Source organism: Hordeum vulgare, chromosome 7H, assembly GCF_904849725.1.
Source record: "Hordeum vulgare subsp. vulgare chromosome 7H, MorexV3_pseudomolecules_assembly, whole genome shotgun sequence".
Lineage (NCBI taxonomy): Eukaryota > Viridiplantae > Streptophyta > Magnoliopsida > Poales > Poaceae > Hordeum > Hordeum vulgare.
In genome coordinates this window covers 594,811,541-594,824,737 of record NC_058524.1, presented here as the reverse complement: position 1 = coordinate 594,824,737, position 13,197 = coordinate 594,811,541, and the positions used below count along the sequence as shown (strand labels likewise).

At 46.5% G+C, this 13,197-nt stretch overlaps 1 protein-coding gene across 1 annotated transcript; it reads right to left on the bottom strand.

Annotated features, from left to right (window-relative positions):
- Positions 1-9,669: 9,669 nt before the first annotated feature.
- On the bottom strand, positions 9,670-12,268 carry LOC123413147 (agglutinin isolectin 3-like). The gene is made up of 2 exons (XM_045106098.1): positions 12,075-12,268; positions 9,670-10,096 (listed from the first exon to the last, which is right to left on the bottom strand). Exons 1-2 carry the CDS (start codon positions 12,266-12,268, stop codon positions 9,670-9,672), a joined length of 621 nt encoding a protein of 206 aa, XP_044962033.1.
- Positions 12,269-13,197: the final 929 nt, after the last annotated feature.

The window sequence follows — 13,197 nt, the reverse complement described above, 5'->3', positions numbered from 1 at the left end:
AAATGATGATAGCATGCCAACTTTCAACATTTTCAGAGTTCATTTGTAGTGCTTTTCAATTTCAGGGTCAACTAGCTCAAAAAAATATAAGTAAATGCACAGAGAATACCAAATGAAGTCAGAAATTGTTGAAATTTTGTGATGTGCCTTTGAATGGTGCATTTTGAACACACAAAAATTATGGAGTTCAAATAAGTTCAAAAAAATGAAATCCCTTTGTAAGAGATGAGTTCTCGTTCGAAACCCTGATACTTCGAGAGAGATTGTCCGTTTTGTACACGAAGTGCATCCAGTTTTTGTCGTAGCCCTCTCAACTTTTTAACACATGCTATGTGGGTGAAATGATGATAGCATGCCAACTTTCAACATTTTCAGAGTTCATTTGTAGTGCTTTTCAATTTCAGGGTCAACTAGCTCAAAAAAATAATAATAAGTAAATGCACGAAGAATACCAAATGAAGTCAGAAATTGTTGAAATTTTGTGATGTGCCTTTGAATGGTGCATTTTGAACACACAAAAAGTATGGAGTTCAAATAAGTTCAAAAAATGAAATCCCTTTGTAAGAGATGAGTTCTTGTTCGAAACGCTGATACTTCGAGAGAGATTGTCCGTTTTGTACACGAAGTGCATCCAGTTTTTGTCGTAGCCCTCTCAACTTTTTAACACATGCTATGTGGGTGAAATGATGATAGCATGCCAACTTTCAACATTTTCAGAGTTCACTTGTAGTGCTTTTCAATTTCAGGGTCAACTAGCTCAAAAAAAAGTAAATGCACGAAGAATACCAAATGAAGTCAGAAATTGTTGAAATTTTGTGATGTGCCTTTGAATGGTGCATTTTGAACACACAAAAAGTATGGAGTTCAAATAAGTTCAAAAAAATGAAATCCCTTTGTAAGAGATGAGTTCTCGTTCGAAACGCTGATACTTCGAGAGAGATTGTCCGTTTTGTACACGAAGTGCATCCGGTTTTTGTCGTAGCCCTCTCAACTTTTTAACACATGCTATGTGGGTGAAATGATGATAGCATGCCAACTTTCAACATTTTCAGAGTTCATTTGTACTGCTTTTCAATTTCAGGGTCAACTAGCTCAAAAAAATATAAGTAAATGCACAGAGAATACCAAATGAAGTCAGAAATTGTTGAAATTTTGTGATGTGCCTTTGAATGGTGCATTTTGAACACACAAAAAGTATGGAGTTCAAATAAGTTCAAAAAAATGAAATCCCTTTGTAAGAGATGAGTTCTCGTTCGAAACCCTGATACTTCGAGAGAGATTGTCCGTTTTGTACACGAAGTGCATCCAGTTTTTGTCGTAGCCCTCTCAACTTTTTAACACATGCTATGTGGGTGAAATGATGATAGCATGCCAACTTTCAACATTTTCAGAGTTCATTTGTAGTGCTTTTCAATTTCAGGGTCAACTAGCTCAAAAAAATAATAATAAGTAAATGCACGAAGAATACCAAATGAAGTCAGAAATTGTTGAAATTTTGTGATGTGCCTTTGAATGGTGCATTTTGAACACACAAAAAGTATGGAGTTCAAATAAGTTCAAAAAATGAAATCCCTTTGTAAGAGATGAGTTCTCGTTCGAAACGCTGATACTTCGAGAGAGATTGTCCGTTTTGTACACGAAGTGCATCCAGTTTTTGTCGTAGCCCTCTCAACTTTTTAACACATGCTATGTGGGTGAAATGATGATAGCATGCTAACTTTCAACATTTTCAGAGTTCATTTATAGTGCTTTTCAATTTTAGGGTCAACTAGCTCAAAAAAATATAAGTAAATGCACGAAGAATACCAAATGAAGTTAGAAATTGTTGAAATTTTGTGATGTGCCTTTAAATACATAAAGTTCTCTCATAAAAACAACATACAACTATGTAAAATATTTAAATAAATAAAAAATGCGATCAAAATCGCAACTAAGGTAACAATTGACCCAACAGCATAATGATAGCAAGCCTCTTTATCAATGGCATATTTTCTAATATTCCTAATCTTCAAGCGCATTGCATCCATCTTCAACCGCATCGCATCGATCTTCATCTTGCGATCATCGATGACATCGGCGACATGCAACTCCAGTTCCATATTCTTGTCCTCAATTATTTTCAATTTTTTCTTCAAGTATTTGTTTTCTTTTTCAACCAAATTTAACTTCTCGACAAGAATTTCTATGTGGGTTGGAATTTCCGGTTCACATACCTCCTAGATTAAAAAATATATGTCACGTTGGTCGTCATAATTGTCATAAACACTAAATAAAACAAATAGTTATAAAAGATAATATATACCACATCCGAATCATAGACAGGACGAGGGCCGACGGAGGCGGATACCAAAACCATCGCACTATATATTAACAAAAAATAATGAAAGTGAGTAATTTATACAAGTATGTATCTAAATCATACAAGTAAGATTTTTTTTCTTTTAAAAAGAAGATAAGAACAAGAGGCTCTCCACGGTGGTGCTCGCGACGAGATCGGCGCGGGGCGATCGACAATGGTGAGGACGGGCACGGGACGACACCCTACGCATGTGCAGACTCTAAGAAGTTAATTTGAGCATTTGAAATGAGCTACACTAGCAGTGACAAATGAAAGGATGAAGTAGCTAACCTTTTAAAACAGTTGTGCAGTTGGTGCACGGCCAAACCTAGACAAATATTAAGGAAAATGGAGCTTGGAGGTCGAGCTTGGAGAGGAGAACGCTTAAGTAGAGTGCCTCAGCCATTTCATCCAACACGTCATGTGCATGAACTAGAGTGGCAAGAGCATGGCATGGTCACACTTCAACAACCAAAAAACAGGGGAGAGGGTGGGCAGGGGCGAGGGTTTATATAGGCAACACTTTAGTCCCGACTTTTGTCTAAAACCGGAACTAATAGCCTAACCTTTAGTCCCGGTTCTTGCCACAAACCGGGACTAAAGGGTGTCTTTAGTCCCGGCTCGAGCCCCGACCCGGGACTAAAGGCCCCTGCTTCCCACCTTCTGGTCTGCCAAAAAGGGCCTTTAGTCCCGGGTCGTGGCTCCACCCAGGACTAAAGGGGGTATTTAGTCCCAGATCGAGCCCCGAACCGGGACTAAAGATCCACCTATATTAACGGGAGTTAGAAAATTTCCAACCCAAATCGCATTTCCTTCTCTCCTTCTTCCTCGTTCTCCTGCCCGGCGCGGCACAGTGACGAACTCGACGACACCGTCAGGCTGCCCGCCGTCCTGCTCGCCGCCACCTACCGTCCTCCTCGCCGTCGCCGTCGTCCTCCTCGCCGCCGCCGTCCTCCTCGCCGCGCGCCGCCCTCCTCACCGCGCGCTGTCGACACCTCCGGCCGGTAAGCCCCTCGCCCCCTCCGCCCCAACACTCCGGCCAGTAGAAGAAAAGAAGAAAAAGGAGAAGAAAAGAAGAAAAAGGAGAAGAAAGGAAGAAAAAGGAGAAGAAAAGAAGAAAAAGGAGAAGAAAGGAAGAAAAAGGAGAAGAAAGGAAGAAAAAGGGAAGGAGAAGAAAAGAAGAAAAAGGAGAAGAAAGGAAGAAAAAGGAGAAGAAAGGAAGAAAAAAGGAAGAAAAGAAGAAAAATATTTTTTTTTGTCATTTAATTCCTATTGTTATTAGGTTTGTGCTAGATTATTAGGGTTAGTAATATGTAGAATTAGGAAAAAGGAAAATAAGAAGAGGAGGAGAAGAAAAGAAGAAAAAGGAGAATAAGAAGAGGAGGAGAGGAGAAGAAGAGGAAAAATAGAAGAAGAGGAGAAGTAGAAGAAGAGAAAAAATTAGAAGAGGAGGAGAGGAGAAGTAGAAGAAGAGAAGAGGAGAAGTAGTAGAATAAGAGGAGAAGTAGAAGTAGAAGAAGAAGTAGAAGAAGAGGAGAAATAGAAGAAGAGGAAAAATTAGTTTAGGGATACAAGAAGAAATATTTTTTTGTCATTTAATTTTGCTATTGTATAGTGTATATGCTTAAGTGTTAATAGTGTTTCTTAGATTATTGCTTAATTTTGCTATTGTATATGCTTAAGTGTTAATAGTTTAATTTTGCTATTGTATATGCTTAAGTGTTAACAGTTTAATTTTTAGCAAGAAAATTAATAGAACTAGTTTAATTTTGCTATTGTATATGCCTAAGTGTCCGGGACTGGGCTCCGCCCGGCTGGTATTTTAGAGTTTAGGTTCTAGCCAAGACCCGGGACTAAAGGTCCTCCTATATAAAACGACACTTCGAAGTTTCCAACCCCTCTTATATAGTTTGTTAGTTTATTAGTTAATCAAATGTCCATTTTTTGCAGAACTATGGATCCACATATCACGATCCTTGAAGAGGAAGAACTTCTTGAAGATATAATCAAAGACGGCCCCGACGTTGAACCAGCTGAATCTCCGTCGTCATATCTAAACCCCTCCGGATATGGAATGGAGGTCGAGCGACACGAAGATGAAGCCGATGGGGCAGGAGATAGGTCCAATGACGGAGAAGTTGATAGCTCCACTGATGGAGAAGTCGGTGGAGAAGCCGGTGAAGAAATAATAAAGTCCGACGAGGTATACATATGAAGTTCGACAATCACTTGTAATATGTGAAAAATATTGGAGATAGCTCTATATTGTATACATATACATTCATTTGACGAATGTTTCTCCCTCTTAGGCCTCCACATCGAGCAAAGCTACGAAACGAGGCCCGACTAGAAAGTTGGATGCACGGACGCATTACACCTTTGAGGTGATATTGCCTACGGGCCAACCCAAGCTTCCTAAGAATGCTGCTGACACATTCAAGAAGCAATGCGGAGTTCTTGTTAGGGATCATGTCCCGATCATCGTTCGGGAGTGGAACAAGCGTAAAGGGGCAGCCGATAGTGACTATGTCGCCGAAAGGTACAAAGATAATCTTTGGAATGATCTCATGTCACATTTCAACCTGCCAGAATGTGAGAATGAAGACGCCGCAGACAAACTGAGGGCCAAAGTCAAGCAGTGGACTCTAAAGAAGATGGTCGAACTGTTCCGTAGCTGGAAGAAGAAGCTATGGAAAAACTATCTGAAGACAAAGAAAGTGCCAGTATTCGAGGGGTATCTAGCCAAGCACGCGAATCACTAGAAGGCATTTCAAGAGTACAAGGAGTCAGAAGATGCCCAGGCATTATCAGAAAAGAACAAGATAAATGCCGACAAGAAGAAATATCACCACAAGCTGGGGCCAGGGGGCTATGAGACCGCCATCCCAAAGTGGGATAAGAAAGAGCAAGATCTGCTAGATAAAGGCATGGTACCTGAACCACTCCGTGATGAGTGGGAATTGAGAGCAAGAAATTGGTTCCTTACGCATGGTGGTTCGTACGACGAAGAAACAGGGGACCTCATCTGCAGTGACGGTCTTAGGATACCCAAGGAGAATTGGAAAAGGATAGTGAAAGAAATTAAGGAGGGAACAAGAAAGTTCACTGCAGATAGAGATAAAGATTTGCTCACACTGGTCCTCGGCAATGACGAACATGGAGGACGAACGCGAGGCTTCGGTCCTTCTTACCCGTGGTGGCTTGGGTTTGCCAAAGACCAAGACACTTACAGAAGCCGAGAGAGAGCAAAGAAGTGACAGTAGGATGAGGAGAATGACAAGTTCAACCAGTTGCTTGCCAGGATTAACGAGCAACAGAAGCAGATTGATGAGCTTAGAGGAGTACCGCGCCAGGAAGATCCTGCACTTGATATTACCGGCGCCCCATCTAAGCGGAAAAGCAGCGTGGCTGAATCTGAGGCCCCGCCCGACGATGCATGAAGAATGATAGAGGGCGGTCCCGGATACCCCGTGGATGGAATCAAGGAGTCAACATCATGTGAACTCCATCAGAAATTCAAGAACATATCCATGAAGGTGGCCGTCGGACAAGCTTTATCTTGTGGCCCTGATGCACGCTCGCATGGCCGTGAGATTCCAGCTGGCTTTGCTAAAGTCGGGGTGGATGAAATCATGACGGGGTTTCATGATATGGAGCTCGACATAGCTGGACCCGAAGATGAGAGGACACTCGGAGAAGTACTGGGTGGAGTCATCCTATGGGACAAGAACTTCATCAAGCTTCCAGGCTCGGCCCCAAGGACAACACCGCCTCCGAGTCGTCGCAGGTCACCTATACCTCCATTACCTCCAAGCCCTCCACATGACGTCGGCCAGCACAACACGAGTCCATCTCGATCACCGCCGCCGGACTTGGGTCGTCCGTCTCCGCCGCCGCCCGCTCCGGATACTAAGCGGGAGCGTGCCACCAAGAACGCTCCGTCGACGATTTCTAAGCGACGGAGCCCCCCAAAGCACAAACGATCGCCCCTCCCAAAGGTACCTCATGCTAATCTTCCTATCAGACCTTATGATCGTACCCCCGAGGAAAACGCCAGGATAGCAAAGGAACATCATGATGCGCAGATGAAAAAGAAGGAACCCGAGCCCCGCCCGAAATACACCGAGAAGCAAATAGCATTTGCAAAATACTTCACGACCCTTCCATCACAGTATGACTTACACCATAAGCCTGATGACTATACACGCACATTGCAGAAGGAAGTGAAAAAGAGCAGATCACGTGCAAGTGCAAGTGGGAGCAAATCAAGTTCAACTACAAGCAAGAAAAAATCTGACGTTCCTCAGCTTGGACAACAGGCCAAACAGTCGATCCCACCCCTCAAGGTGTTAACCGAGAATGTTCCCCCTCCGGTGCAGGGGCAAGATTTTGAATTAGCAAAGAAGTGGGCGGCTGAATGGGGTGTCTCGGTTGAAGATGTTCTGGCTTCCCAAGACGATAGGTTACCCAAGGCTATGGTAGCCCCTAAGCCACAGTTTGTCATGGGAGAGCCTTTGGTCAGCAAAGATGATCTCCCAACAAATATGCGTTACTTGCATACATGGTACTTAAGTGAATCAAAGAATGGGAGAACGATGATCGTGGTGAGTGTCCCACGAGAGTACTACGGCCGCCCCGAAGAAATCCATATCGACTTTGATGAACTCTTCCAGATGTACAATGGCGACGCCCTCGACAAATCGCTTATGAGTTGCTATTGTTTGTAAGTTTTTCAATTCGTTGTCTACATATAACTTGTTTAGTTATTTCAATTCATTGTCTATATATAACTTGTACTCTATTATGCAGAATGAAGATTCTGGATTGTAAAAAAAAGAACATCATAAATATTGGGTTTATTGACCCAGATAAAATACATATAGCGACGCTAACTGATAAACCCAAGGAGACGGAGGAAAACCTTCTAAGGTTTCTAGGAGATCAAAATTTCTGTGACCACATACTGTTTCCATACAACTTCAGGTGAGGGTCTTTACTATGTTGTGTCCATTCACTTATAAGTGTAATTGATAAGTTACTGACACACACACACATATATATATACACACATGTGCAGCTTCCATTGGATTCTGTTGGACATTCAAATTGATAAGGGAAGAGTTGATGCCTTCGACCCATTATCGAGACCCTTGGAACAGTTCCAAAGCCTGCAGGACATGCTCCAAGGGTAATTTCAATCATTCTTGTGCTCTATCGGTCTCTTTCAATGATTTTCTGATATATCAATTAATGAAAAACTTAGCAAATCATTATCCTTGTCGGGCAGGGTTTGGAAGCGGTTCAAGTGCGTGACTCCCGGTATCGAGCCGGAGAAGCTGACCTTTAGAGCGACTCAGGTAAGTAGTAGCATGATATACTTCTATTTTCAATACATCTATGATGCTAGATTATTATTTTCATTATATATATTCTATTCTCGTAAAGTGCGACCAGCAGCCACGGGGAACGCATCTATGCGGATACTAAGTTTGTGAGACCATTCTCACGTTTACCTCTGAGCACAAGGATCACAGATTCGACGTAAGCAATGAACATTCACACCTCTATTTTTAACCGTCATTCTTTGTTATCATGATTGATATTCATATTCATCTCCTCTTCTTATATAGTACACGGACATGAGGACCAAGGTCCTAGTAGAGCAACGCGCGATTGCTGTTGCAGAGGAGCTTGTGACCTTTCTGAGGACGGAAGCTATAGATGACAAAGGAGAATTTAGTGTAGCTAGGGGCCATTACTAATGTTCGTCCATGTAATCGAATAGACGGGCTCTAGTCCCGATAATTCAGATCTGCATATAATTGTATATATATGCTCGCTTGTAAGATATGTTAATCTTATATATATATGCATAATTATTTCTATTTAAATTATATGAAAACTAATTCCCGAACACCAAACGAGGCATCACGTTAATCTCCCGAACACCTAAACCCTAAAACCCTAAAACCCAAAAATAATTTCATTCAAAAAAAAACCAAAAATAAGCAAAATCTAAAATCTTTAGTCCCGGTCCGTGCAACGAACCGGGACTAAAGGGCCTGCCCCTGGGGCGCTATGAGGCACCCACGTTGAGCACCTTTAGCCCCGGCTTGTTACAGGGTCGGGACTAAAGGTTAGGCCTTTAGTCCCGCCCCTTTAGTCCCGGTTGGTGAACCGGGACTAAAGCCCCTTACGGGCCGGGGCTAAAGGCCCCGTCCCCACTAGTGCGTTTTTTTATCACAAGTCACTCCGTAGGATTCTGGTTTATAAGAGGGTGAATTGGAAATGAACACATATGCTGCGATAGCCTTCTGGCTAGAGCGTGCCCCTCTTACCTAGGACACCCAGGTTTGAATCCTCTCTTCAACAATTTTTGTTTATTTTTTTTATTTTTTGTTACCTTTTCTCTTCTATTAGGCTGGTTCACATCAAGAGACATGATTTTTTGTTTATTTTTTTTGATTTTTTTGTTTACCTTTTCTCTTCTATACTGATTCAAATCAAGAGATAAAGATAGCAATCGGGAGAAGATGAAATTGACTATTTGTGGAAGAGGCCAATTATATATAATGGGATGCATCGGATACCAGTAAACTAGACTGCGAACAAAAAAGATTACTCCGATGGCCTCTAGATTAGTTCATCTTGATTTCTTCCACTCACGTACGATAGTGTGCATCTCGATGTGTAGCCTAAATAAACATCTTTGTCTACTTAAGTGTGTTTGCATTCATTTGTGATTCTCAGTTCATTAATAATATAAGTTCACAAGAAATAAATTTGAATTGTTTGGAATACATGTACTCAATATTCTTTCATGCTTTTATTTTTTGATTTGTTCATGAAATATACATCGAGTTAGTGTATACTCCCTCTGTAACTAAGCATACATAACATATTGAATGTTTTGCTCAAAGAGAGAAAGAGAGACCTTAGGACTGAACACATTTAAACACATTATCGTTGTGTGAGTACTGAGGCCACTGTCGACAACACAAATATGATTCCATGTGAAACTAAAAGACGTGGGCCTATTAAGGTCTTGAGTTGTGGTTATTTAAAAGCGTGCGTTATTTTCTTTCCCGTTGCAACGCACGGGCTTTTTTGCTAGTATTAATTAGGACACACGACAGCTTGATAGCGATGCCTAGCTGGTACAAGTAGAACTTAATTTGGGACAATAATATTAGCTATTGCCACTGATTATCACTCCTTGTTACAATGCTTATACTTTTTCATTGCAACACTTATAATTCCATGGCAACGATTCAAGGCTAGCACGCACTTGAGTATGTCAACCAGGAAGTAAGGAGCGTACCACGGTAATACTAGTTGCATGCGCCGCTCTGGCAGCTGCCGGTACCACAGTAATCCTTGCCAAGACCACAAGACCCATACACGCTGCAACAATAGTTGTTGGTGCATGCTGCACCATTAGCCTTGTTGCCACACGGCTTATCTGTGGTGCAGGCGCCGTTTTGGCAGCCAGTACCACAGAACTCCGGTCCTAGGCCACAATAACCATATTGGCTGCAGCAGAGATTGTTGGGGCATAGCTTACCATTGTCCAGGTGGCCACACTTGAGATCAGCCCAGCAAGGACCATTCTGGCAGCCGTTGCTGCAGTATTCTCTGCCGTAGCCGCAACGACCACCCGAGCTACAACAATGGTTGTTAGGGCACAGTGTGCCTTTGGCCTGCGCACCGCAAATCTTGTTGTCGTAGCAGGCACCGCTCTGGCAGCCGGCACCAGCACTGCAGTATGTTGGGAAATAAGTCGCGGCGAGGCGCCGAACGAGCCGGGCGCGTGTATGGGCGCGCGCCGGGCACGCTGGACGCGTCGGGTCCGCGACGTAGGTGTGCGTGCGTGCGTGTAGGAGCTGCGTGGGCATGTCTATGCAGGTGTCGTGTGTGTAGGGTGTCTGTTGGCGCAACGGGCGCGAGGATGGACTGCGTCGTGGCGTTGGAACTGGCCGCGCGGATCGCGTGCGCGCGCGGCGGGAGCGCGTGCCAGAGCGCAGGGACGTGGGGTGAGTGCGCGTCGTGGGTGCGGTGTGGAGCGCTGCGATCGCGGGTATAAACACTCCTCCCTCGCGTGATTGTAACGTACAGTGGGGCGTGTATTGAGTTCGAGCTCAGGGAATACACGAGGTGGCGTTCGTGCGCCGGAAACCTAAGTCTACCCCTCGTCTACCCCCACTTCTTCCTTCTCCTTCCACCGGTTCGAGCTGGCGAGGAGAGAGCGCGTAGGAGAGCTACAGCTGGCGAGGGGAAACCCTGACATTTGGTACCAGAGCCACGGTTTCGGTGGTGATCGACGGCGGCCATGAAGTCGGTGGTGCCGCACGGCGGAGGCGGGTCTGGAGTGGCGGCGGCAGTGGCTGGAGTGGTGACGGTGCACCTGTCACCATTGACGACGACGAGCTACACGTCGTGGGCCATCAAGGCCGAGGCCATACTCGACGCCCACGCGCTGTGGAGCGCGGTGGCTCCGGCGGACGGCGCGGAGGTCGACGCCAACAAGAGCAAGCTGGCGCGCGCGGCGATGCTTGCGGCGCTGCCGGAGGATCTTCTGATGCAGGTCGCGACGAAGACGACGGCGAAGGAGGTGTGGGACTCCCTCAAAGTCCGATTCGTCGGGGCAAGCCGAGTGCGGACGGCGCGGTTGGCGATGCTCCGGGGCGAGTTTGACCGCATGCAAATGGACGACGCCGACGACCTTGACGAGTACGCCGGGAAGGTGAGCAGCATGGCGACGAAGTACGCCGGACTCGGCTCGTCGCTTGACGATGCGGCGATGGTCAAAAAGCTGCTCGACACCGTGCCGGACGGGCTGTACGCCGCGGTGGCCGGCATCGAGCAGTTTTGTGACGTCGATGACATGCGTTTCGAGGAGGTTGTCGGGCGTCTGAAGGCGTTTGAGGAGAGGACGCGTCGACGTGCTCGGAGCGGCGGCGAGCGCGCGGGCGAACAGCTCATGCTGACGGAGGCGCAGTGGCAGACGAGGCAGCGACGTCATGGAGGAGGCGGCTACAACGACGACAACGACGGCACGGCGAGCACGGCGTCAGGCGGCAGGAACAAGCGGCGTGGGCGCTGCTACTACTGCAACGAGCGCGGCCATTTCAAGCGGGAGTGCCCGCAGCGGAAGAAAGCAGCGGCGACGGAGCAGGCGATGCTGATGGACGCCGGCGTCGAGGACGCCAGGCTGCTCTGAGCCGCGACTTAGGGCGCGAATGTTGGGAAATAAGTCGCGGCGAGGCGCCGAACGAGCCGGGCGCGTGTATGGGCGCGCGCCGGGCACGCTGGACGCGTCGGGTCCGCGACGTAGGTGTGCGTGCGTGCGTGTAGGAGCTGCGTGGGCATGTCTATGCAGGTGTCGCGTGTGTAGGGTGTCTGTTGGCGCAACGGGCGCGAGGATGGACTGCGTCGTGGCGTTGGAACTGGCCGCGCGGATCGCGTGCGCGCGCGGCGGGAGCGCGTGCCAGAGCGCAGGGACGTGGGGTGAGTGCGCGTCGTGGGTGCGGTGTGGAGCGCTGCGATCGCGGGTATAAACACTCCTCCCTCGCGTGATTGTAACGTACAGTGGGGCGTGTATTGAGTTCGAGCTCAGGGAATACACGAGGTGGCGTTCGTGCGCCGGAAACCTAAGTCTACCCCTCGTCTACCCCCACTTCTTCCTTCTCCTTCCACCGGTTCGAGCTGGCGAGGAGAGAGCGCGTAAGAGAGCTACAGCTGGCGAGGGGAAACCCTGACACAGTAGTCGACGCCCAGTCCGCAGTACCCATCCTTGCTGCAGCAGAGGTTGTTGGGGCACTCCATACCGTCGGCCTGCTTGCCGCAGCGTGCCGGGCAGGACTGCAGCTGGGCATGGGTGGTCACCGCAGCAAAGGCAAGTGCGAGCGCGCACAACAGGAGACCCTTCATCGCTACGATGTGTGCTTAATTTACTGGATGTGTTGAGGAGGTGTTGATGAAAATGCCAAATGCAAGGCTCCTTTATATAGGAGTCCGGTGGTGAACCAAACCTAGCTAGGCATCTAGTATATTCAAATATCACGATTTTTTTTAACTCATGACTTGAACCGTCAAGACGAGCCACGGATTTATGACATGACGTGGAAATCAACTGGTAAATAAGGTGTCAGTTTGTGAACAGTCAAGACGAGCCATGGATTAACTCATCACTTGGAAATCTGCTTGTACAACATGTGTAGGTACGTGCTGCTACAAGCCGTGGTCCGGCTATCGCATGCATGCATGTGAGTGAGTGAGTGAGTGAGTGTACTAGCATAACATTTACTCTGGCAAGCCCATACGATGTGTGAAAGATCAAGACGGACATGCATTCCTGACGGTGAACTACTACCGACATGGCGAGGATCTGACGGCTGAGGTTTGCACTGGATATTAAAAGAGGAATCTCCATACCATAACACAAATCGACTATCATGAACACAAGATTGAACAAATCAGCAGCATGAACAAAAGGGAGAATTTTTCCCTCCTGATAAGGGTTCACAGGACGGAGAACCGCTTTGCACCTTCAACCGTGGGCAGCCAACCCGTGTGATCTTCCTCCCTTAGTCTACCGCTCCGTCGGCGAGAGGTGTGGAGAACTCTGATGCTCCGGCGACAACTTGTAGATAGGTTAGGATTAGTTTTCCGAGGTGGTGGCAACGCTCCGGCGAATAAAGTTTCCTCGACTTCCCCCATGGAGGAATTGACGAGTTAGTGTTGCATACCCCTTGCTGGTCATCCGGATCGTCGATGCTAGGTTTTCTAGGTCTGGGCGAGCGGGTGTAGTTCCTTTCAATGGTGACGATGGCGGCCTGGACGAGACGATGGATATCTCG